General features: G+C 44.5%; 1 protein-coding gene across 4 annotated transcripts in view; it reads right to left on the bottom strand.

Annotated features, from left to right (window-relative positions):
* Positions 1 to 26091, bottom strand: part of ELMO1 (engulfment and cell motility 1) — a 2216232-nt gene that overhangs the window by 1061275 nt on the left and 1128866 nt on the right. For all 4 annotated transcript variants that reach the window (XM_069613266.1, XM_069613267.1, XM_069613265.1 and 1 more), the window contains 2 exons: positions 23729 to 23851; positions 9000 to 9131 (listed from right to left, as the gene is read on the bottom strand). In XM_069613266.1, coding sequence (XP_069469367.1) covers positions 9000 to 9131; positions 23729 to 23851 — 255 coding nt within the window. The remainder of the gene's footprint in view (positions 1 to 8999; positions 9132 to 23728; positions 23852 to 26091) is intronic.

Consider the following 26091-nt stretch of genomic DNA (forward strand, 5'->3'; position numbering starts at 1 on the left):
AAAAGAGAGAAGGAAGGAGCTGGAGTTGGAAAGTTGCCAGTAGTAGTAGTAGTAGAAGAAGAGAAGCACGATGCTGGCAATTCACGAGGAAGTTGGAGCACAGAAGCGACGTCGGAACGTGGAGACAGCAGATTTCAACTGCCAGCTGCGAGAGGGTCAAGTGTTCTCAAAACTTGTATTGCAGAGGCTGCTTTGAGGACGACGTGCTGGAAGTAAAGGTTCCCCCATTTGAGCTGAATCGCTGTGATTGCAGAGCTGTGACCCTGCAACAACCCAAGGCCAGAGACAGAATTCAAGCAGAGGGTTTAGGAATTGAAAGACACTCCTAATTAAAGTGGCCGGACCGGAGACACCCATTCTGGAGAAGGTTGCGAGCCCCAAGTGAGCCAGCGGTAGTAGCAGCGGTCAAGGAAGTTGGGCAAGCAGCAGAGCAACCCGCAACTGCAGTGTTCCCGAACCCCAGTGTTCAAATTCACTCAACAACCCATGCCAGTAACTGTAACAAGCTCCAAAGTGGTTCGGGTGGAGTTGAAAGTACGAAGAAGTAGTTTGTTATTTCTAAACTATTAACAATGGAAATGTAACACATTTGGTTATTCTGAAGGCTGCAGTGTTTGCGTGAATGTAAAATACATTACATTCATTAAAGGAGTGGTTGCATGTCCTTGTGGAAGGAACGCTTACTGACTCCATTCAGAAAACTTAACATTAATGTTTTACAAGAGTTAAAAGTGAAACTACATCAAAGGAAGGTCGCGTGTGACCAATTTTGGCTCCCGCGAGAAGTGAGAAGTTGCCTCCTTGATACTATACGGGATTACAATTACAGTCAATATTTTAAGTTTAAGTAGTCACGTGTGCCTAATTATGTTTTCACTTTGAAGACTGAACCTTTAATTAGACAGAAGTGACATTCTTTATTTCAAGAAGCTACTATACTGAAGTGGAGAACAAGCAATAACCCAAGCCAAAAGGCGTCCACTTTTTATAGTGAAGCAAAACCTGTTTAAACCCCTCCACCTAATCTGCGAAGCTGTTAAACTGTCCAGAGGCCTCAGATACCAGTGTGACATTGTTACCTGAAACTGAAACAGTGGCACTACAGCTTCTGGGTAACTGCTTGGGCAGAAAAGGTCTGAGAAAGCTGGGGAAGAGGAGCCCAGTGCTTGTTAAGAACTCCCAGAAGTTAACCTGTAATGCTGTAAGGCTGCTGGAGTTGAAAGGAAGTAACGCGCAGGCGGCACCAGCTTTCCAGCTATAGCAGCCTCACACTGGTATGCCCTACCTACGCACCTCAGGGGGATTGACTCATACCTAGCCTTCCACAAAGCCATTAAAACTAGGCTGTTTGTCTGACCCACTTGCCTTGACTTCTGCGTGCATGCCAATGGCACATGTAACCCTGCACCTATATGTAACTAAGTACATCATGTTTTCTATGTAATCACAATCTTGCCTACGTACACTTTCATGTAATAGTGCCTCGATGCCTTTGGGCTGCAGTGCGCTCTACAAATGTAAAAAATAAAATAAAATAAGTGTTGTGGGAAGAGGCAGGTTATCATTGCGGCAGTTAGAACGACGGAAGAGGCAAAGAGGCTGTCCCCTTTTAGAAAGTCATTTAAGGGAAAAGTGCCTTGCCTACCTGAAGACTGGTAGAAATACTTAAACTGTGGTGGTATACAAAGTTGTCAGTGGATGTCACATTGGAGTGGTGTTTAAATAACGGCCTACTGTGTAACAAAAGTAACTGTATTCATAGTAACAACAGTAGAAGAGTTGTTAAAAGGAAGTGGCAAGCCAAAGAAGAAGCATCCTGGCAAACATACCAAATGTTCTACACATGTCTTAATCTATTGTAAAGTAGTAGCTGGAGAAGTCATTCTTTTGAACTGTGGCAAATAATTTTGAAGAGAAGATAACCAGGATTACCATTGGTGCTATTTTCTTTGATGGATATTGGAAGGGAATTGTTACCAGTGGATTGTAGTTTGATGAACTTTTATTTTGACTTGGAACTGATTCAAGACTTGTGCTATTCCTTTGAAGATTTTGAAGCTGACTTTAAAACCTGGGGAAAGGATTTTACCCAGGACAGGTGAAGGTCATCCAAATATTGTTTCATTATTGTTCATTATCTTGTGTTGTTTTATTTTATTCTTTGAATGTTTGTTGGTAAGTGTGGGGGACAGTTTTCCCATGCTAGAGAGTGTTCCATTAGCCTTTAGACTAGGTAGGGAATTCCTTGGTAGAGTAGGGCAAGCAAAGCTTTATTTGCAACTTTTTACTTTAATAAAATGTCTTACTTTGAGAAAACTACAAGCAGTTGTCTGCCTCGCATTACTGACACCTCACACCACCCACTGGCCGTCCATGGCCAAGCTAGTCCCTTTAGCCATTCCTAATCACTACCTTTCCCCCCTGCACAAATCTGTTCTAGTTACCTCTGTGCTTTGTGAATGGTCACCTTTAATTTTAGCTATGAACAAGGGTTGTCCAACTCCAGGCCTCAAGGGCCGGTCCCATTCTGGGTTTTTTAGGATACCCCTCATTGATATACATGAGCTAAATTTGCATAGAATGATTCTAAATGTATGCACATTTTTCCGCATGCGTATTTATTTTATTTTTTATTTTATTTTACATTTATAGTTGCGCGCCAAACCCCCAGGCATCAGGGCGCTAGTTACAGTAACTGTAAGTAAAGTGAGACATTAATGAGGAATATTGTGAAAAACTTTCAGGATTCTGGTCTTCGAGGCTCTGAGTTGGACAACCCCTGCTATAAAACTCACTACTGGTGAAATACAAATGTCCTATTTTTATTAAGTGTACTCTTGGGTTCAAATCAAAATCGTATACACTGCGTACATTTGAGAAATAAAAAGATGAAGACTAAAGACGAAACATACAGATCAAAGTCGTATAAACATTTTCTAAATGTTAACATCAGATGAATACAAAACCAAAATTGCACTAAAGCTAGAATTGAACCAATTTGTTTCCCGTTCATGTAACAGCACCAGAACATTTCCATCCCTTCCCTATTCCATATTCATCAAGCCCGAATCTGCGGAAATATTTCAAGTATATTTTTGTTATTGCCGGGAAGAAGAATAATATATATATTTCAGTTATTCCAAAGTACTTACATCTTTACTTACTCTGCATGCATGGTCCCATGCTAGCAAGCTTTTATTCTAGGACTGCACACCTCCAAAGTGACCAATAAATGTATTAGAAACTTAAGGTAAAGCAGTCAGTTCTCGGTTTGGAAAAGGGTTGACATACCATTCAGAAGATCTTTAAACTGCTTGATATTTATTTCAAGGGATTTGTCCATACCATGTTCAAAACCAATCTGTGCAAAAATCTCATTGACTAAACACAAGTTCTGATGGTCTTTCCATCATCATCATCATCATTTCATCTCTTAACTGTATTTTGCTATCCCCTAAAAACATGCACCTCTTCTTATGTTAGCCATGGTACTTAGTGAGACCAGGCCAAATTTTAGTCTGAGTAGTGGCATCAATGTATTTATAGGTAGTCCAATACTAGATTGCGAAAATGTACCTTTAATTTTTGCCGCAGGACCAACTATATTAGATGTCAAATCTTCAAGGCCATAGGGCTGGAATCCCCCCATGTTTTTAGGATATCCCCGATTAATATTCATGAGAAAAAATGTTCATACATTTCAAATCATTGTATGCAAATGTATCTCATGAACATTAATGAGGGGTGTCTGGAAAGTCCGACATGGATCCAGCACTCTCCGCCTGGAATTGGACAACTATAAGTGATCTAAGAGACGAAGGAGAACCCTCCCATTTTCCGATCCAAGCCTCTAAGACATGCACCCAGGGGTAGTGCTTTTTTGGTTCTAGAACAGAACCGTTTTCTATCTGAAACATTACTAAAAGACATCCAGACCCAGATACTTAACATCCTTAAGAATCTCAAGTTGATGTTCGGCTAGCTGCCATTTAAATGTACTGTTGCGTTTTATCTTGTTTGGAAATAAAACCCACATAATTTTGAATTTATCTCAGTATGATTGACTTTTGCATACTCATTTAACTAAAGTTCTTTGAAAGGAAATAGGTTTAAGGTCAAATACTTAGTCGTCAGCTGACGACACAATGTGCTGGCTATCTAACTTAGGAGCATAAGTGAGCTTTTTTCAGATCCATTTGGAGGTCTCCAATATAAATGTTAAAAATAAAGGGTGTCAAGACAGCCTTGCTTTTGGTCTCTAAGGGTGTTAATTTTACTAGAATTGCTACAACGTTGATCTAATGTTACTCTCATTGAGGTGTTAGAGTACAGACTCTGCAGACCTTCGGTCACTTCTTTCCTACACTGAATTCTTGTTAAGAACAATCATTGGAAAAGCCAACAGCTTTGGACTGTGTATAAGCATTAGGTTGGCATAATCTACCTAGGTAATGACCTCATTAGGTCAGCTGTTGCCATCTGATGGTCAGGTAGCTGTGACTTGCTTTTCCCTGCAGCCTGCCCTGTTTGCATGGAATGCTAGGAGTGACAGACCTGGAATCTTGTGTGAATGTTACCTTCTGAATGGTTCCAAGAGTGTCCATTGGAAGATGGGTTGGCAGAGTGGATTCTGGTGGATGTTATCCCCATGTAACTTACCTGATGTTCCCTAAATGTCTACCTGTGCCTTGTACCCGAGATTGGAACTTCAGTAAAGATGTTTCCTGTTCCTAGACCAGTCTCACTGGCATCTCTGGCTGGACCTCGTTTCTACACAGCACCATTTGGGCAGTGACTGGAAAGAAAATGACGATCTCATGCCTACACAAAACACAAAACTGTTGGTTTTGCCAATGATCATTTAACCGGCCACTTGCCTTTCCAAACCCGCCAGCGCTCCAATCTTAACCCCATCCCGTCCCTCACCACTTAAGTTTGGGCCATTGCCAGTGCGCTTTAACACTGTGTTTTGTTCTGTGCCAGAAGCGTGTGGCAAGCCACAGCCCTTTACAGAGCGACGACCACCCCGCCGCTCCCCCCTTTCCCCCTGCGTGCCCCACAGTGCGCTGCTGCTACTGAAGCAACGAGACTGGTGCCCTGCTTACCCGCGCAGAATGAGCAGCAGCGTGATGACTCAATGCCCAGGCCTGGGAGGGGGAGGGGGAGGGCGCAGAGGGTACAATACCGGGCACGCACACAAATGCACGCGTGAAGAGTGGGGGCAGGGGTGCTGGCTGACTTGGTTTAAAAATACCTCATTCTGAATTTAAAACCATGCACAATTCTGCATTTCAGAATAAAAACGCGCCAGTCACTGTGACGGACGGATTGCATATGCCGTGTTTCCCTAACATTAAGCGCTGTTTTTAAAAAAGACGTGAAGGTAAACGCTGTATTAAACTGGTTCTAAATTACGAAGCAGCGCATTGCATTGTTTGAAGCTGAAACCCCAGTTTATATTGTTTTCACGTTTCTGTTTACGTTAGCATGCAATTACCAAGCAGTAGCACCACACGCAGAGCAGACCAGTGCCGAAGGAGTTGGGTACAGAACCCGCACAAATAAAAAGGTATTTAATTACCTACACGTGGCGAGTAAGTAAACAGGCTTTGGATGACGATATTTAAAATATGTATCTTTCTACCGCCCACGTAGCATTCTAGCACAGCCTTTCACGGCTCATTCAAGAACGAACAAAATGCATTAAACATAAAAAATGCAGGTTTTGCTACAATTATATGCATGATTCTGAAACACCTACATTAAACCATCTTCTGAACACCTGACAAAGAAAAGTCTAGGAACTATTTATGCAATGCCTCTGCTGCCCCCTGCTGTCTGTTACAAGGAATCTCTTTTGTTTTGCAGATTTAAATCATTGGAAGAAGCATCCCTCCAGAGTAGAATGGATGCACATTCTGCCCTAGATGTATTCACGAGTCTGGCATTGCAGAGCAACCTTTATTCTGTGAAAATAAATGGTAGGACTTAACAAAGAAGCACAGACAGATACAATAAGCAGTAGGCTAGCTAGGCAGCCCAGGCTGCCAACAATAACGGCACAAAGTAGGGGCACAACTTTTACAGTTTAAAGCTGCCCTCGACAGCGTCATCAGTATCCAGCAAAAGATGCATTTTTATTTGTGTTTCACAAAGTTTGTCGCGTGCGTCATACAATAACCCTAGGGTAGAGGTTGTATCGTAGAAGCATTATAATAATGGAAGAAAGGACTTGGTGAGTATAGGGCGGACATGAGAACAAGGAATATGTATTCAAATGTTGGCAGACACTTCCTGGAAGCAAAGCATTCAGTGGGCAATTCAAGTTTCAGATTTTTGAGAATATACACCACCACCCCTGGGCATTATTGAAAACCTGGAAACTAAGTCATCAGGAATGAATTAATGAATAGATTTGGAGTATTCCTTTGGCCGAAGAGATACATGGAGGACAGCCTTTTGGGGTTTAGAAGCCACGTGTTTTCTTTTCAAACTATCTGTGTCGAGGAATGACAATTTCGTTTTCTTCTAGTGCGAGTTGGTTACAATGCATGTGCGCATGCGCAACCAGTCCTGCATAATTGCAATCACAAAGTACTTGGGAATAGGCGTACAAAACCCAGAAAAAAGTTCAAAATAATAGGCGAGAAGTTATTTTTGCTGTAGGCAGAATAAAGAAGAACACTGAAATGTTGTCTGTTATTTAGACGCAGTCCTACTCGTTATGCGGAGCTGCAGTGGGAAAGGAGGAGATGCAGTGGCATGAAGAAACGGAAGTGACGTCATGTGGTGGAGGAAGTCAGTTAAGATTAAGGCTTCCGTTTTTATGGTATTTATTTTTCTGCCATATCCGTCTGTATTTCTCCATATTTAATTGTTTGGCCTTTTTTCTGTATCCACATTTATTTTTTTGTCATATAAAAAAATAATTTGCAACCAGTAAATTTTTCTGCATTTATTCGAATGAAAAAATGCATTTATTAAAGCATACAAGCAGTCGTATAGCAAAGAAATCCTGGCTCAATTTTTTCAAGAACAAACGGTTGCTCCTGTGACAGCTGCTGCCATAAGATGAAAACTGGAAGCCTTAGTTAAGATTAAATAAAGATAAGAGTTGCGGACAGTCCTGCCGTGTACCGTCGTTCCTTGCCCGTTAGCTGAAGGCCTGCTAACCTCTCCCGTTATCCACGCTGAACACACAGTGCATTTTCGGATGCTAAACACAGGCGTCAAACCAACAGGAAACAGTGGCCTTGGCAACCGTTATGCATTTCCTCAAACTCTGTAGGTTTTTTTTCACAGCACGTTATGCCGGATTCCTCTTCTAGGCGCTCTGATAATACACGTTATTTATTAAAAGGGATTTTATCTATGGACCTTCAAAGTTTGAAGGGATGAGTAGGCCCCTGGATTCGAGCCTTTATCCTGTAAGATGAACACAGGTGTCTGGGGAGAGCACTTATCTTGCTGAGCTATCGTGTCAGCTGTGTCACACATCGTGTATATTTGTGTTCACCAACGAAATGATGGTGCTTTCAGTCACACACTATTTTGTATCGTGTAGGCATCCCCTTCCACCAGACCTACCTCCAAGGTGAAGTGGGGGCTTATAGAAAATATTAATGCTGTAAATGTCTCTTGCAACAATGTGCTGCTGTACAGAGAACATTGGACTGTCCAGCTGAGGCGGAATTACAGAAAACAGCACGGGATGGAGGGGACAGATATATTTGGGATAATACCGTACAACACACTGCACCGTTTGTTTTGCATATTTATACTGTATTCAATATATTTACAATTCAAGCAACTGCGATACATGTGATTTGCATTGAAATCATGTTTTCATTCAAAGCCTAAGCTGGTGTTAGAAGCCAAGTTCCACGGCCATCAACACTGTCCTAGAAAACAGGTCACATTAACACACGGTGGCATCATTAGGTCGATGGTAAGCGATTTCATTCACTGGAGGTAAAATACTACTTAAAACATCAGGAAGAAATGCATAGCAATTCCATTACCACTGGTACCCACCCACCCCTAACTACAGAAAAAAAGAATCCTTCAAAATTGTGGTAGATACCACCGGAAAAAAAGATTACCTCCGAATTAGGGTTTAGAAGAGTCAACGCAAAAAATAAGTGGCTATTCCTTTAAGTGTTGACAACATTTAACTAATGATGGAGGAGTGAGTTGCACTTAAGGGTCCCCTTCATCTTCGCCCCTAAAATAAAAAGAATGTATTATGTATGGCAATATTTTTACTCTCATTGGAAAAATGTCACACTAAGTGTGGCTAACAGCTGGAAATTCAGTACACTGTGTGTTTGCCCGCCAAAAAAGGTAATTACCAATAGTTGTATTTGGGGGAAATGCCATGCTGCTAGAAGTAAAACAGAATTACAATTAGAGCGGATGATTGGGACAAAATGAAAACTCCACCCAATCAGAGAGGCCAACATTCTGGTCAATTAGGCACGCAGAGGTTTAGTCTGGAAAGTTCTACATACTTTCATTGGTTGGAAGGCAGTGTCTTTCAGCCAATCAGATGACCAGAATCCATCAGCCACTCTGAGTGCCTGGAATATATAAATTCTAGGCGATCAAGGCCCATTTCGACACCCCACACGAACTGCTGAAACTTAGGAGCAGAATCTGCCGGTTTTGCTTTGACAATGGAAATTCTGCTCAGTCATTAAATCAAACTCCTCCTCCCCCTCATAGTCCTGACCACTCCACGCCTCTTTGACTCACTTCAATGTAATCGTTTAAGAAAAGGGGCCCCCTCGGCCCTGCAAGAAAAAACACACATACCTAGCATGTGTGCATTACTTGCACAGTGCAAACAGCTATTGCAAACGCAAAGTGGTGTACTTTCTGGTGGGGCAACACATCATCGGATCTTTTACATGAATAACACGAGGTAACAATGGAACATTTTGCAGAGGTTACTATTTGTAACAGCTTCTTGTTATCATTACTTTGCTATGTATACTTACAATAAAGCCAAGCTTTTTGTAGTCCCTCGTGTACATGGATTTGCGCTTCTCAATGCTCCCTCCGGTGTTATTGAGTTCCGATTCAGCATCAAAGGCGATTCGTCTAAGTTCAAAGATGATGTCTCTCTGGGCCTTTGATAACGAACGACAGAAAACAAACACACAGTCATTACCCAGCATTGGACACATTAAATTTAAACAATCTTTCAGAATGCGTTTGGGGCATTACTAACAAATCCTAAGGATTCCTGCAAGATAGCCCAAACCCTGAAAATCCTAAATCCCAAAGAGAGCACTTGCCGTTGTAAACCAGCTCAGATCTAGAAGACCTCCTCAAGAAATGAATCAACTGGGGGTGGGGGTGGAGGGGGCAGAAGCTGAACAGGGGCAGTCCTGGGTATTTGCATAAAAAACAAAGAGCATTTTGGGAACATAAGAATGATTGTTAGGGAGATGTATAATTTTTATGCTTCATCCCCTCTCCGAGCGAGACCTCCAGCACTTTTTGCTGGACTTCTGGACCTTTTTCTTGAATCCTGAAGGAGTGGAGCCTTTTTCCACTCATTCATTCTTATGTGCTCTGTCTTTTGGAACTATTTTCTTTGTGTTTAGTCCATATCTCTTTTTAGGCATCTGTATTTTACTTTTGCAGCACACAGCTCTCCTTATGGTCAGTGTTGCTGGGAACCCCTTGGGTTCTCCTTTGCGATTATTTTCTATATCATAGTAACTACAGTCCTTAAGGATGGAGAGATACTTTGTATCTCTCCTAAAACTTTATATTCTGAGAGACTGGCACACCCCACCTTATGTGGAGTGCCAAAGGGATGCTTAGTGCCCCTTTCTCTCTGCCCCTGTGATTATTTAATCACAGACAACCTTCTAGTTATGGCTGGTGGCAGTGGACGTGTTCTACCAAGCATGGTGTGAAATTTCTACCGCAGGCTATGTTCATAGCCACAGTTAAGCACAACAGGGTCACCCAAATACTTACTTGGTATCTCCTTTATTTTTTTCTCCATTACTAGCATGGTTGTTCTTTGTCAGCCTTTCTTCTACCGTCCTGGGAGGGGAGGCCTGTGTGAGTGTTTTGCCTTTGACAGGAAACCTTTGGTGTCGCCGCCTAGGCTCCACTGTGTCTGGGCAGGCAGGAAGTGGCGGAGGAGTGTTTGTAAGAAACCTGAAGGTGTTTCACCGGCTGGTCCCCAGGGATATGTCATTCAGGTGGCCAGAACACAGCCATCACTATTGGATCCAGTTCCTGGGGGTGGACCAGTGGGGGGAGGATCACCTGGATGAGGGATCTTCTGGGAGTGGAAGTGGGACACCGACAGTTGAGACACAATACCCCCTTCCTTGTAACACTTTTTCCCTATCCTACCCTGTAGGATACTTAGAAGCTCTATAACCCCCACCCCTTTTCCGACACAAATACTTTCTTAAACCGTAACAGACAATGGACTAACAGCAGAGCCATTTACCTGACATGTCCCAACACACGGGTCAGGCACAGTCAGCAATTGACAATAACCACGCACACCTGACGGCCCTTTACCTTCCCCCACAGGGATAAAAGGCGTAGCACGAGAGCACACTACGAGCAAGGCCAACCGCCCAAGGGAGCAGCTATTCCAGGACGGCAGTTCAAAAGAAGACTAAACACAGCTGGAATTGAGATGCCCTTGCCCTTTTCAACACAGACCCGCAAAGCCTCCAAAAGAAGAAACATAAGACCAGGATTTGCAGCTGACGTGTGGAGTAGCAGATGTAAACGGTCACGGGGGCCTACCGCATTGATAATCCAGACAGGGAGGCACGCTGGCTACCGTGACACCGCCCTTGACTCCAGAGGCGAGACAAGCCAACGGGTTCCGCACAGCTGGTTAGTCAGACAAAGCTGATGGCGAACCAAACTGTGTTGAAGCCCAATGTTTCAATCAGCAACATAATATGAACGCAAGGGATTGTTGAACAAATAACCTGTATGTTTATGAACTTTAAAAAAAGCCAAGTTAAGGTCCAGGTGCGTAGGGGTCCGACGCCACGTGGGCACTCTGACCGGGACCTGTTCTTGAAACTGAAAGTACCAGAAGGCTCTGGGACAGTGTGACGTGAGGTGTCAGAGTGGTCCTACAAGGGTCACGTCAAATTCTTTTGAAGGGAACCCCGCTTTCTGATGATACTGTGAATACTGTGAAAGATGGCTATGTGAACCCGACGAAGGGATGCCAAGGGGAAAGCTAAGAAGAGAGAATCCTGGATTGTGTTAAAACTAAAGTGAACTGTGAAATTGGCGATTGTGAACCCGGCGGAGGGATGCCTGCGACTCAGGGTGAAATCTGACACACCCGAGAACATTGTGTTGATATTAAAAGTGAAAGGACGTAGTGAACCCGACGGAGGAAGGCCCAAGTTGCATGAAGGATCCGAGCCCGACGGAGGGAGATCCGAGGGGCAAAGAGCAATCGCCCAAAGTAAAAGATTACCTAAGACTCTTTTGTTTGTTGTTTTAGTGCAGAAGGCATTCTAAGGCAAGAGACTTTGAAGAAAAGAGACTTGGCCACTGAAGGTCCTTGTATCATTGAATGGAACTGTAACCTTGTGCTAGCGAGGCCCAGGAGTGTGCTGTGCTCACACGTCCCACCTTGTCCCGTGTCCAAAACATGGGGAAGGGAGACCCAGCCATGGCATCCTGACTTATCATTTTTGTGAACCCTTTTTTCTTTTCTGGTGAACATTACCCCACATTATTTTGTAACTTAGCGGTAAGGATTGGCAATAGTTTTTTTTTTAGTATAGGCCCTTTTTATTTGACAAGACTCCACTAGGACTGCCTTATTATTATTTGACTGTCGTAGTTTTCTCCCATCTTAGATTTAGATTAGGCATTTATCGCACCCATTATAAAGTTCCATAAACACCCTTGAACTGTGATCACTTTTGTCCGTCTTTACTGTTTCCACCATGAGTTCCTTACATTTTTCACTCCTCTGCCCGAGTGCCTGAATGGAAAAAGCTCCAACTGGGGGCCTGGCTGTCCTAATTGGGCAGCCACCTGCACCTTTCTGTAAATTGCTGAGAGATATTGCATAGGAGTGCGTGCAGAAACTGTATAAAAGATGAGGTTCCCGAGGTGAAGGGCAAGCCGACGACTGGAAACTGAAGTAACTGCAGAAGGCGACCAGAGACGCCTGCAGACCCTCTGCAACACTGAAGCAACCACTGCTGTCCTGACCCCGTTTTCTGTGCGATAGACCAACTCCAAAGAAGACGACTCCTTGCCTTTGACTGGTGGGAAAAACCAGTCCCAAGACAGACTTTAATCAGAGGCATAATTATAATTATAATTGTTCTTTTATAACATTCTTAATACCAAATATTGGTTTCCAAGCACGGGATTGCGCCATCTCCCGAGGTGCTGTGCTTCTCCAGAGCTGCGGAACCCCAATACCAAGAGACCTCTAACCCAATTGATGTGCATCATCGTGGAAATGCTGAATCCGTCCAAGTCTTTGCTGAGCTCCAGGTGCACCTCCAGAGACACAAGCTGATCTGGCCAAGTCCCCTCAGTAGAGTCAAGGACTTCAGAAACCGAAGAAGATGGTCTGGGCGAATCGCATCCTTTGTTGGTGTTGCAGAAAAGGTGCCAAAAACGCAGAGTGACCGGAGTAGTTGCTGAAAGCCTGGCCAGAGTTCCTCCCTCGAGACTTCTGCTGAGAGATCCAGTCCATTGTCCTGCCTTTCATCATCAGACCAAGGAATCCGGAGGTCGGGTCCAGCGCTGCCACATCGAGGAGAATCCAGCCACAATCTTTTCTCAAACCTAAGGTACTGTGCGGAAAAAGTTACTACTTACCTTTATCTGAAAAGTCACTCCAGAGCGTTGGAGTGCACGTACAGTTATCCAGGGCAACCCACCCTTACCAACGACTCAAGCAACCACTTGTGTCTCTTTAGCAAGTCCTTTAACAGGGTATCCAATGATGGTTGTGTCCTCTTGCATCGTAGAAACTACAGACTAGAAAATAACCACAGGAGTTTTCATTTTACTACTGCTTGCCAAGACTTTGAGCCGACTCCGAACTGCCTTTAGCTACGGTTACGTTTTGGACCATAAAAGACTTGTTGTGCGAAGAAACTGCCTTTAGAACCTTAAGCCTGCTAGTATAACACTAACCAACTATTTTCCTTCCCAAAAGTCACTATCTTATGTGTATGCAGACTAAATGTATTTACCGTATTTCTGCTAAGGTTCACCAATGCGCGTTATTACCCATAATACGACAGAACTGTAACTACTGTTAAAAGCTGTAACAATTGTAACCGCGAGCAACTACAAACTATGAAGTGGTCTTTGAAAAGTAGCCTAAAGTAATCCTATGTATTTTGGTTCAATGTGCTAAGTATTTAAAAGGGATTCTTGTTTAAATATAATAAATATATATATGTGTATATACCTTTATTAAGTGCTTCTTTGATGTACATTACGAACTAGGTTCAGTGTACTTACCTACAGCTCACATCTACCTCTTGTGATACACCTTACTGCTCTGCCACTCTACCAAGGGTCCATGAGTAGTACGGACTGATACTACGAGTTGGAGATCTACAAACCATGGGATAGTTTTTTAAAGTCCTACTTTCCAGAGGACATTGGGAAAACTCCCCTAACAATGACCACATCATTTCAGATTTAAAATATGCCTGTGAGAGTGATTCAAGAGTGTAATCTTTCGGAGTAGGTCATGCACAATGAGCTCTGCTTATTTCATTTGTCAAACTACACACCCTAGCAGAACAAGCACTGGCAAAGCCAACAGTTTGGGCTTTTGAGTCAGCAGATAGGCATTTGCTAGGCACTGATATATAGGAACTACCTGGCCACTAGATCGCAACGGCTGGAAAATGGAGCGATTACCTGGGCATGATGTCAGTACCTGGCAAATGCTCATCTAATACCTGAAGCATAAAATGTTGGCTTTGTTTTTGCATGGAAGAGGTATATTTATGAAGTGGCTGAAGTGGCTTGGTTATTACACCAGTCGCCGTTTGCAGCTACTATTAAGCAATGGACTCTCAGACTGCTTAGAACAAACACCAGCAAGCTAAAGTTTGATGTTACGGTTTGATAGAGCAAGCTTAAAGAGATCCCAGAAGGATGTGTTTTGGGTGGGACTGGCTACAGGGATTAGCATGGCCATGGGCCGTCAGTTGGTGGGTAAATACCCAAACACCCACAAGATAAGTGTCCCTTCTCACATGTCAAATCCCTCCTACCACCAGTACACCAATGCAATAGTTGTGCCTTAATGTCTTCTATAATTGCGGAGGGGGTGGGGGTGGGGGCGGCTCATGCCCATCCCTCCACCCCCAAATCCTTACTTCTACAAACACTTATGCATATATATGTGAATGTAAATGGTCGAATTTAATAAAAGGTGCACAAATAAAGTGCACACGATCAAAAACGCGCCCAACAACAAACGCCTTGCCCCCAAGAGACATATATACCAATTTGCACAGTGTATGATTGTGCAAGTGAGGGTAGGTTGTTTCGTATAGAGCTTGTAAAATCACTCTGTGTGCAGCTTCTCTATAACACCCCATAAGATCGACTCTAAAGCATGTCTAGGCGACTGCTAGATAGCCTGGGGGCTTGGTTTTATGGGTTTCCACGCAATGGCGCTCCAAGAGTACAGCTCTGTCTTGTTCTGGTCCAACTCTTTCCCTGATCTTGGCAGCATAAAATAAAAAGGGCCCATTTTAAGCAAGGCCAGGGGTTATGGACTACTTACAATTACACTACCATGCAAGCTCTCCCCTCCGTGCCCTTTTGATTTGTGTCGAGTAAAAATATGATATGGAAATCTATCCAGACTCAGTTTTATGTGTTAGATGTACTTGTGGAAAAACACATGTTAACTGCCACCTGCCATGTACATGCAAGGCATGCAACATTTACATCGATTTCTATGGCATCCACCTGCTTTTTCCAGTTGGCAAAAAAAATCTTCAGATTCCACGGGATTTCAAAGCACCCCTTCTCATATCAAAAGCACGCCGCCAGGAGATGCCGCCAGGAGACGGAGCCAGGAGAGGCCGCCAGGTATCACAGAACGCAGGCAGCCAGAGGATTGGTGATCTATTCTCTGCCAAGCAAACCCACCAAAATCGCACAGTGCATACAAACATGTGCAAGATGATTTAGGCATGATTTTTTTATGCACAGACACACATGACCCCCAAAATCTCTCGGGTCAGAGGAATGTGTATACCATACTATACTATATATAGTTCAATAATATATAGCTTACGCACCGAGCCACTGTTCTAGTACCTAAAAGGTGTGTGCATTTGGGCTGCCCTTTCTGATTGGATAGGGCAGCTGGGGTTAAGTGTGTGGATTGGGCTTTTCATCTATTTCCACCATAAACGCCCCATACATTTGTAATAAGGAGGCTCGTCACATTAAGTATTGGTCTTATCTGAAGATCCAACGGCTTTATAAGAGATGTGCATTTGTTGCGCCATTTTGGATTCTCGACCATAGCAGTCAGTGGCGTCACGTGTCTTCCCAGGCTCTGAGAGTGGATTGCTACGGTGTTGCGGCTTGACTGGGTGGTTTGCAGTCACTCGGTTTCTTGACTCTTTTACAGAAGCACATTTGAAGAAGACTATAACCAGTACCTGCAGACTCTGCAGGTCTTTGGCGGATGGTGAGCACTTCTCAGCATTCCTCCATTCTATCATACAAACTGAGCTATCCTCTGTCTCGGGAGGATAGCTCAGCGGCAACGTGCTGGCCTTGGAAGCAAGATGACCCAGAGCAACACAGGTTCGATCTCCGGGTCTGCGCTTAGAACCCTCTGGGTATTAAGTGTGTTATAAATAACCCATCATATCATAACTGTAAAGGGAGGGTTTGCAGGAGATCTGCCAAGTTGCACCCTCTGTTGAGCGTTGGGGTCTTGAATATCCCTGGTGAGAAAATACTGCACCTCGTTGATGGGGGTGAGCCTGCAGGAAACCACGCCATCTACCCTCTGGGGGACACATCAGGTAGCAGCCAGACTAACCCAATCCTTTGTTTCACTCTGCTCACATATTAGGAAGGGGAGTTTTGCCAACTGGCCAAAATCCACAGTGTCATCCTTTTTGTTCACTTTTGAATCCCATCTTAATTTTAATGATCATGTCAATAGGCAAAACCTGTCTCTACAAATTAGTCTTACTACGAAGGATCAAATGTTTCCTTTCACTCCGATGTTGTCGCTGTAGTTGTCCAGGTTTTGGTGTTAGCCAGAGTCGTAGCAGCATGCTCTTCCTATGGGCATATCCGTGGTATCGACTGACCTCCTTTTCTCTCAATTTTAGTCTAGTTTACTTGATCACTGGTGCTCAACAATGTGACAATGTCGCACCCTCTTTAATTCAGCTGCACTGGTTACCACTCAGCTTTGAAATCAAACCTAAGCTTGGGCAGCCATTTTGGCTGGCAGATAATCTGTGCATTTCCAGGTGTCCAGGAACACTCAGTTCTGACTTTCTACATTTTGAAATCTATAGTTTTAAATAGGTGGCATTTTCTGACCAATCATTTTACGTTGCCACTCCCGTCTCTTCGACTTTCACCTGATCTGTGGCTCTTCAAAACTTTTTTTAAATCTTTTTTCGACGGACGCTCTTGGTTAAATGACTCCATTCTTTTCTTTCCGTTTCATCCCTCATTTGGTTTCCTGTTATTTCTATTGTATTTATATATCGTTAATTATGTTTTCAGTTTTCTCCTTTACTGTGGTCATTTTGCAAACGCATTTTACAGCACTCCAGATACATTTGGGATTAGGATTGCACATTTAAAATTTATATAAAAAAAGAAATGTTGGATCTCCACAAAATCTGAATCTTCTTACAAAGCATGAAAGGACCAAGATATTTTTACTGCAGCATCTAATGAGTTCAACAAGGTCGAGTGCTTGCCTTCATCACTAGACCTCGACAGGCCTCTGCAGACAACCTACCATGGTCCTAGGGCCAGAGCTATCAGATTCATGGAAGCCTTATGTGAAGGATGCTGCAGGGACCCCCTTCTCCGAAGTGTCAATACCCAACCTAAGGGCTGCCATGTGTAATCCAGAAGAAAACATTTTCCCCGTGCTACTGTGCATATGCTTGCATACAAGGCAAGGATCTCTGCCCAAGGAATGCTCCCATTATGCTGTGCAGGGAACCCCAAAAAACAGAGCAAGAAATGTAGGAGAGAAAAGATTGGGAGGAAAGAAACTGGCAGAATCGCCAAACCATGTCTGCACCCTGTGGCTAGACACGCTGCTGTAAAGGAGGAGGGGATGTCGTGTAGAGCGGCTGTCTGTCAGTGAGCTGGGCAGACGAAGAAGGACCTCCAAGGACTTGTGGAGATGTGCAGGAATGCTGGAAGCCAACTCTGAAGCCAGGCGGTGCATTAAAGCAGAGCCAGCAAAGGAACCAACACCGATCACTGCAGGGCTAACCCCACTCCCATGAATTCAAAATTACCACTCAACATTTTGAAGGCAGGACCACGTGGAGCAAGAGGGAGGAGTATTTACAGGGCCGGAAGTCCATCCAGGGCCACAACACAAATAGGGATAAGAGGCTAATCAAAAAGAGAGAATTAAAGTGAGACAGTAAGTCTGATCTTGTGTGGTAAGGGGAGATGCAATGAGAAAGCAGCAGCGGGAGCAGGAGAGCTGAAGGAGCCGAAGGAGACTTGGAGCAGAGAGTGTAGATGTAAAGACCCTGTGACAGAGTAGCAGATAGAAGAGCAGCTGCAGGAGCCAGTGCTTATTAGAGACGCTGACAAGAGGGTTGAGGCTCAGAGAAGGGCAGGTGTGGAGCGTCCTGACACTGATGAGGCCCAACAAGGCTGAAACATGTTTGGAGATGCTTGTGGTCTCATGCAGAAGGGATGCGACCTAGCAGTTCAGCCTGGACTGCTCATTATGGGGTCGGACCAAGCCTGATTTGCACATCGCTTTTCTCCTTTTGTGGTTTGGCAAGCAAAGAACGATGGTCTGGAGGGTTGCCTAGAGCAATGCCAGTGGTTAAGATTAATTTTAAACCTTCCAGCCAGCACCTCATTTGTTTAGCTGTAGTCACCCCAAGTGGCACGGGTATGCCCGGATGTGGGTCCCATGCCTGCTGGGTCTAGAGACCCAAGCTACTCCTCACTGATGAGGCCCAAAATGGCTGAAAGATGTTTGGGGATGCTTGTGGTCTCGTGCAGAAGATATGCGACATAGCAGTTCGGCATGGACTGCCCCTTTTGGGGTGGGACCAAGCCTGATTTGTATATTGTCTTTCCCCTTTTGTAATGGCTTGGCAGGTGAAGAACAATAGTCCAGGGGGTTCCCCAGAGCAATGTCAAAGGTAAGATTAGTTCTAAACCTTGCAGCCATCACCTCTTTTGTTTCGCTGCATCAATGGGAGAGCAGCAGAGGCATGGCTGGGGTGGTGTGGGGGTGGGGGTGGGGGGCTATAATCCCGGTTCTTTTGGTTGTAGCCCTGGATAGAAGATCAGGGTTACAACCAAAAGGCTGGTTAGCCCAGAGTCCCAACATAAGTATAGCCCCAGATCTTTTCCAGGCCTAGCAACACTCCTGGAGAGCAGGCTAGGCAATGGTCGATACCCCTGAGGAGAGAGCTCAGGACCTGGCACCTTTTTAATCCACTGAAGCTGAGCCTACCCAGTTTGAAGACCACCATAACTGTTACAGAGTTAGAAGCAGACCAGGAAGCTCGAGCCAGACAATATTGTTATGGAGTGGATTACAAATAGCTGGGAGCGTGCTATACCCCTGCGAAGGCCACCTGAGGCACAGAATTAGCCAGCCCCCAAATCAAACCAACGAACCAAGAACACCAAAAACCTGGGACTCCAAATGCTGAAACAACATCTTCTGATTAAGTCCCCCTTGTCTTTTGGTCTGGGAGGGGTGAGTGTTAGGAAAGATTTCCCTTAGGTGCAATTTTCCCTCCATTTGTGAACCCCCCAAACTTTTTGCTGTTGTTTGGCTTACCTAACCTGACTTTTTCCAGTGGGGCACAGCCTTCAGCTGCGCTCCTCTGGGCTCTCGCTCATTTTTTATGGGGAAACTGACACATCCTGCAGGCTGTGAGTACTGGGAAACTATGTTTTCCTTAGTCTTTGACTATGTTGCCATTTCTTAGTAACTTTTTATCTATGTGCTAAGTACCTTACAGTACTGCGCATAGGGGTCCTTTTGTTTTATGGCCCTAGCCACCCTCTAATGATTTGTTGGTGTTTGTACAAGTGTGCCTAGGATGAACTGGTGGCAGCGGTTTACTTTTAAAGTATTTTACTTTGTTTTTAAGGACCATATTGCAATTACCACGTTTGGCCCAAGACTGTGGCCAGTGCTGAAAATGGCTGTGCCACGGAGTCTTTTGTTTGAAATGGATATTCCTTATTTAGACATGCAGCCTCCTGTGAAAACCCCATCTTTCGCGGGCTCCTGCACGTCACGTGTGCTAGTACCCAGGAAGAGGCTTGGGACCGTCTGGCCTCTGCCTGAATGACGAACCACTGTGGGCAGTGATTGGTCCTCACCTGGTGTGAATGCAAGAGAGCAGATCTTCAATTAGCTATTCCAGATTTTAGCATAAAACAAATCGTGGCTAAGAGAAGGGGCTCTGCATCCATTCCAGGTCGATCTGCTGAAGTTCATACCGGACTACAGAAGGAGCCAAGTATCCTGAAATGAAAGAGCAGACCCTTGGATCCTCCGGAGACATGCTGGAAGGTTTGGCACCCCGACACCGCTTTCGTCCCGTTGAACCCCTGCTTTTGCATCGAAACAAGAAGGCCTGCAAGGGTGCTTCGACCCTTTGGAGTAGTGGGACCAACTACTCTTGGCAACTCCTGCTAACCCTCGCAAAGAGCGTCTTTAGAAGGGTCCCTGGGCCATCCAGTGAACTGACCAGCTCGAACCCAGGGTACTGCACAGGAACGCTGCCGTCCAGAATTGAGACTCAAGACTTTGGGAATCACTTACTTGTGGTCCAGGCCCTCTCCCACCAAAATTCTTTGTCCTAGCTCCTCTGGGTCGTGATTAATGAGAGTGTGCCACGCTGTGAGCATTTACGGTCCCTGTGTCATCCTGATGTGGTGATTGTCGCTGTAAGTGCCTGCAGACCTGCCCCCCTGTATACTGAGAGGTGCTGCACCGGAACTATCCTACTTTCTTCGAGAGCTGGGAAAAGGCTACTGTGCCACCACGGGCGATCATCCTGTCCCACAGCCTTTGAGAGCCGAAGCGTCCCATAACTGCATGGGGGAAACCTACTAGCGAAGTTTGGTCCAGAAGGTGTTGATGGTCGGTGAGTACTTTCATAATTTACCAGTGCCCCCCTGGCACATTCATCTGTTTTCATGCACAAGAATCCCTTAAAAGATACTCACCTTAGCTGGGCTAGCCTGTGCGCCCAAGCTATTGCCGAACTCTGAAAGTCACTATCTGTAAGGGTAGACCCTCCTCAAGGAGTAAGACTTTATTCTTCATCCTCTCAACCCCCTTCCGGAGCAGATACAGCCCCCTGAAGAGAACCCGCTATTTTCACACTGCTGTACTTTGAGCACAAGGCTCCTCACTTCTTAGGGCTGGACCACATAATCTAAGGATTGACCACGAAGAACAGCCTAATGCGTTATCTGTGTTGAACTTCCCCATTTCTGTTGCAGGTTGTGGTTATTTTCTCCCCTTTCATCAGCATTAGGCTTACGCATTTTGTATATATGTTACATAGTCAAAAAGAGTGTGGGGTAATTGTTTTCTTGATGCTGTGGTTTAATCGCTTTTTATTATAAAAGCCTATAATAAATGTATTTTTGAATCTAGCTTCCCAGTTCTTGCCGCTAAGAATTGGAACACCCTCCCCCTTGCCCTAATGAGCCGAAGAATCTTACTGGATCTTCCGCAAAACCCTAAAAACGTGGCTGTTCACCTAGTCTAACCGCCTCACCACAATCACTCTGGCTTTGTTCGCCTCCAATGTATTATGCCTGTAAACTCATTTTGATAACACCTGCAACTATGCATTGGTAGTTTTAACTGTTAAAAAGGAACTATGCCTTCGCCCTTCCACAGGGCTCATGCAACTGGTAAAAGCGCCCCAACGCCTAAGGGTTTGTGTGCGCTCTACAAATGGAAAATAAATAAATAAATAAAATCTGGTGGAGTTTTACTGTGTGTGCTCACTGCGGGCTTCCGATTACTCTCACCCCTCGTGAGACTTGGTCTTGACCGCCTGCCAAGCTACTGTAGATTGGTCATGTTTGTCCAGAAGGTTCCCCAGTTCCACTAAACTAGGGTGGCCTCCTAAACTTCTGCCCACCAGGTCAGAGTTTAGAAATCCATCTTAACCCTACTGAGTGTACGGACCCTCATCAAGGAGGATCTAAATGAAGCAGAGAACAGGAAAGTAATCTCTGAACCCACAAGAAAATTCTTGAAAAATGTCTGGAACCACACATCAGACTATGCCAGTGTTTTATATTTTACCAAAGATCCACAAGAGTTTGGAAAATGCACCGGGACACCCTATTATTGCAGCTATGGGAAGTCTACTAGAACCACTGGTGAAATATCTAGACAAGGTTATGCAGCCACTTATACTTATACAGGACAGCCCTACCTACTTAAAGGATACTACGCATTTTCTGACAAAACTTGAGGACATTCAGTTCATGAAGGGACGAGACACAATGTTCACAATAGATGTTACTTCCCTGTATACGAACATTGTTCATGAAGCAAGCTTGGAAGGCCATGGAATGGCTCTTACTCAAATCGGATATGTGCACGTATGATGAGGTCTTTGTTCTTACACTCCTGAACCTTGTGTTAATGAATAACTTTTTCATGTTTGACAAGACGTTGTACCTCCAACTATCAGGAACGAGCATGAGGGCCGTGACGGCGCCCAGTTACACAAATCCGTACATGCTCCATTTGGAACCAGAACACATTTTGAACTCTACCGGATGGAAGCAGCATCTCTCTATTTTTGTTAGATATGTACATGATGTTTTTGGTATCTGGACAGGCCCAACAGATGAATTATATATGTCTTTGAAATGATGAATCAGATGCATCCCCGGATAAAATTCACCACCCAATCCAGTGACACAAAAATCAATTTCCTGGATGTTGAGATATATTACGAGGAAAATGGCCTGAACACCAGGATATTTACAAAGCCCACTGACATGAACAGCCAGCTGTTCGCAATATGTTTCCACCTTAAGCATACAACTGACAGCGTACCCCTTAGCCAATTCCTGAGATACAGGAGGAACATACAAACATGGACGAGTACCAGAAACAGGCATCTGCACGACAGCACAAATTCTTGGACAGAAAATATGACAAAGAGGCGATTAAAAGGATATCAGAAAAAGTGGAAAAGATACAATGCTGACATCAAAAGCACACAAATTTAGTCCACCGTTGGTGTATGTTGCAACTCTCACCAAACAAAGATCAAGAAGGTTATTAAACACAACTGGGCTATGATTCAGATAGACCCTATACTACAGAGACTTTTTCGGAACCCCTCACATTCGCCTATAGAAATAGTCAAGCCCCAAGTAATACGTTAGTAAGAGCAGAGATGGCACAAGCTAAAGGTCCCAGGGGACAACTTAAAGGAACACAGCCCTGCTGCAATTGCCAACACTGCAGTAATATCACAAAGGGCAATACATCCACATTCAGGGAAAGCAATTGAATTAAAACATTAATGTACCTGTGACTCTAAGAATGTTGTTTATGCATTGAGATGTCGAGTGGGTATTATTATGTGGGTATGACGATGGGGAAGGCAAAAGTGAGATGAAAAGAACATAAGTCCAACATTAGAATTAAATGTTTTAAATCACCAGTGGCTACACACTTTTTGGAAGCTAGACACAATGTAGCGCAATTGAAATGTGTAATTCTTGGACAAGTATTAATTGGTGAAATAGTGGGTGACCGCCATAGAAAATTCTTTTGCAGAAGTGTTCCCCGTTTCACTAAACTAGGGTGGCCTCCTGAACAGCTGTTCACCAGTGCAGAGTTCAGAAATCCATTCCAACACCCCTTAGCCCCAGCCCTAACCACATGTATTGCCTGTGAAGAAGCAGGCAAAGTAAAGGTGTGACAGAGTAAATGTCTGGCGAAGAGAAGATAGACTCCATAAGTGCAGGGGAAGTTTTCTAGGTGACGTAAAGGGGGGATACCGAGACACCCTGATCCAGGCACTGGTCTTACCTTGCAATGAATAACCTGTTCGCTCATCCACTCAAAAAGTCTATATACAGGATGCATATCCCATTAAAGAAATACTACTAACTACAGAGACAAACATTATTAAAATGATTACTTGTTTTCCCAGGCACAAAATTACAATATTTATCCTGACTCAGGCAACCAATGACTCGGACCTGTTCCTCTGCTCAACACTCCTTAGAAGGGGTGTACAGCACATGAGTAAAGCTTTGTCTCCGACTTATTCTTTCATCCGTTGGAGGTCAATAAATCAAAGTGGGGTAATAATAACACAAGTCATTATAGCGATTAGAAGCAGGAGTCGTCTGGCAGGAAGCTCTATATAAAAGCACTTTTATTAATATTATTGTTCGTCACACGCAGGAGGACCATTTTCCATGAACTTAGACAAGGTCTCACCTGATCCTGTGGATCCATTTTTGTCATCATTCGCTCCTCCAGGAGATTGAACGTGAGAACTTGTAAGACATAAAGCTGGTGGGCCATCTCCCCGACAACTGCATCCTGCGATCTTATCATATGCTGCAAAAGGAGACAAGGCATTCTAATGAGTAGGCCAGCAAGTGCCATTCAAAAGGCTTCATCTCCCTAATCTGAACATGCATTAATTTTATAAGTTACACTGCATTACACCACTTGAAAGCAGAGAAACACACATGTCACAATTAGTGCTATTACCATGATCCGATAGTGGGAGTCCGAGTGCTCTAGCAGTTGTGGATTTAAAAATCGGGCAGCAAAACTCTTGCTTTACTCTAAGACCGGGTGATCGTGAGGGTTTGAATCAAAAGGAGGGTTCTTCCAAAGAGCAGGCAATGTGTCGGAAGGTGGTGCAGCGCAGTGAAAATGAGTTAGCATATCACAGCCTAAAAGCAACCCCACACATGCAGCTATCCAAGCTGTTAGGTATTTTGCATCATGAGGTTTTGATATCAGAGCCCACAGTGGCCGTGCTCCTGTCCTACCTCTACGAGCGATATCCTCACTCTATTGGAGAAAAAGGTTCAGAAAACAGCAAGGTCAGAATGAATGGGGCCTGAAGAGGCATTTATATCTATAGGTTAGACATTCAGAGTGCCATATGTGATGTGGTTTGGCACCCCCCAGCACCTACAAAATGATCATGTATTGTCTAGAATTCGATGTTTGTAACGGCATCATAACGGCCAGGACATATGACGAAGAGGTCAAAATAACAGGGAAAGTAATGCAGACAGTAAAATTAAAGACAATTTAAATGGAAAAACTAAAAATGTAATTATTCATTTGACTTGTTAAAAAATATAAATTCTGTCCAGATAACTGCACTTGGTGTTTAAACAGATTCTCTTCAGAGGGGCAAGCATCTCACTGTACCAGGACTTAGCTATCTCTACCTTACAGAAGCGTAAAGCACTCCGAAACCTCACGGAATGGCTACTAGACCGGAAGGTTCAGTATCGCTGGAGTTTCCCAACAGCGCTGAACTTCACATGGGAAGGGACTCAGAGGCACATCTGCACTCCAAGTGAAGCAGAGAAATTCAGGGGATCAGGACCAGAAAGTGGGGGCTCCGAGTCCGAAGATAAGATAAAGTCCCCACTGGCTGGCACTTGGTCCCGAGCCGACAGGGGGCGCTGACGTCGGGGCCCATTGGCCGCTATTAGCTCTGTAATGGGGCCCAGACAGACTACCTCGTTGGGCGAGTCTGGTCTCATTCCAAGGAGTTGGGGGGGGTAGGTAATTAGGGAGGGTGTGGGGGATAAAGGGAGGTGGGGGAAAGTTTTGATTTTTTGGCCCCTTGGAAGGCCCTTCATGTCTTGACTCAGCCAAGCACAGACAGGACACACACACACACTCGCGCACGGGGTGCCCCAAGCCCTGATCGGAGGGCCCAGTAGACAGGAGCCCATAGCGGTACATACCAGTAAGCCTAATCGGGCCGGATGAGGAAAAGAGACGTCTGCATTCTCACGTAGAATGTAGGTGGCCTCAACTTTCCGGGGAAGCGCAAATCTGTAGGGCACAGACTTAATGTCCTGGGGGGCGACATAGTAATCCTCCAGGAGATGCACCTGTTAGCTACTGACGAGCACCGCATTAGATTCAAGGGGTTTAAACAGGCCTACTTTGCCACCTCGGGGGAGAACAAAAGTGGGGGTAGCGATTCTGCTCAGCGACAACTTCCCACTCCGGGGACAAACAGTAAAAAGAGACCCCGAAGGCAGGTACCTTTTAGTAAAGGGATACATCTCAGAACAACCAATTACCATAGCCGGGATTTATTGTCCCAACAAGGGCCAAGACACATTCCTGCAGAACCTAATCCCAACACTGGTAAGATTTACTACAGGACATCTTATATGGGGTGACTTTAATATGGTTCCCGACCCTATAATAGACAAAACCCTCCCGCCATCCAACTCGGAGTACACACAGACCCTAACTTTTGCCAGGCTCCTGCGAGAAACAGAAACAATAGACTCGTGGAGGCCTGCAAATAGAGGGACCAGGGATTACACTTTCTATTCTAACGCTCACAAAGGCCATTAACGGATTGATCTATTACTAATCACTGGGGCCATATTCCCATGCTTGGGGAAAATAGAAATCCACACTCGGATGATCTCAGATCATGCCCCTGTATCAGCAGACCTGTCAATAAGGGGGTCACCAGCACCTCCCCAGAGGTATTGGGAGCTAAACGACTCTATACTGCTAGACGAAGCAACTAAAACAGAGGTGAGGGACTTGCTGACCAACTACTTTAAGGAAAACACAAC

This window comes from Ambystoma mexicanum, chromosome 5p (genome assembly GCF_040938575.1).
Source record: "Ambystoma mexicanum isolate Mex_15411 chromosome 5p, UKY_AmexF1_1, whole genome shotgun sequence".
Lineage (NCBI taxonomy): Eukaryota > Metazoa > Chordata > Amphibia > Caudata > Ambystomatidae > Ambystoma > Ambystoma mexicanum.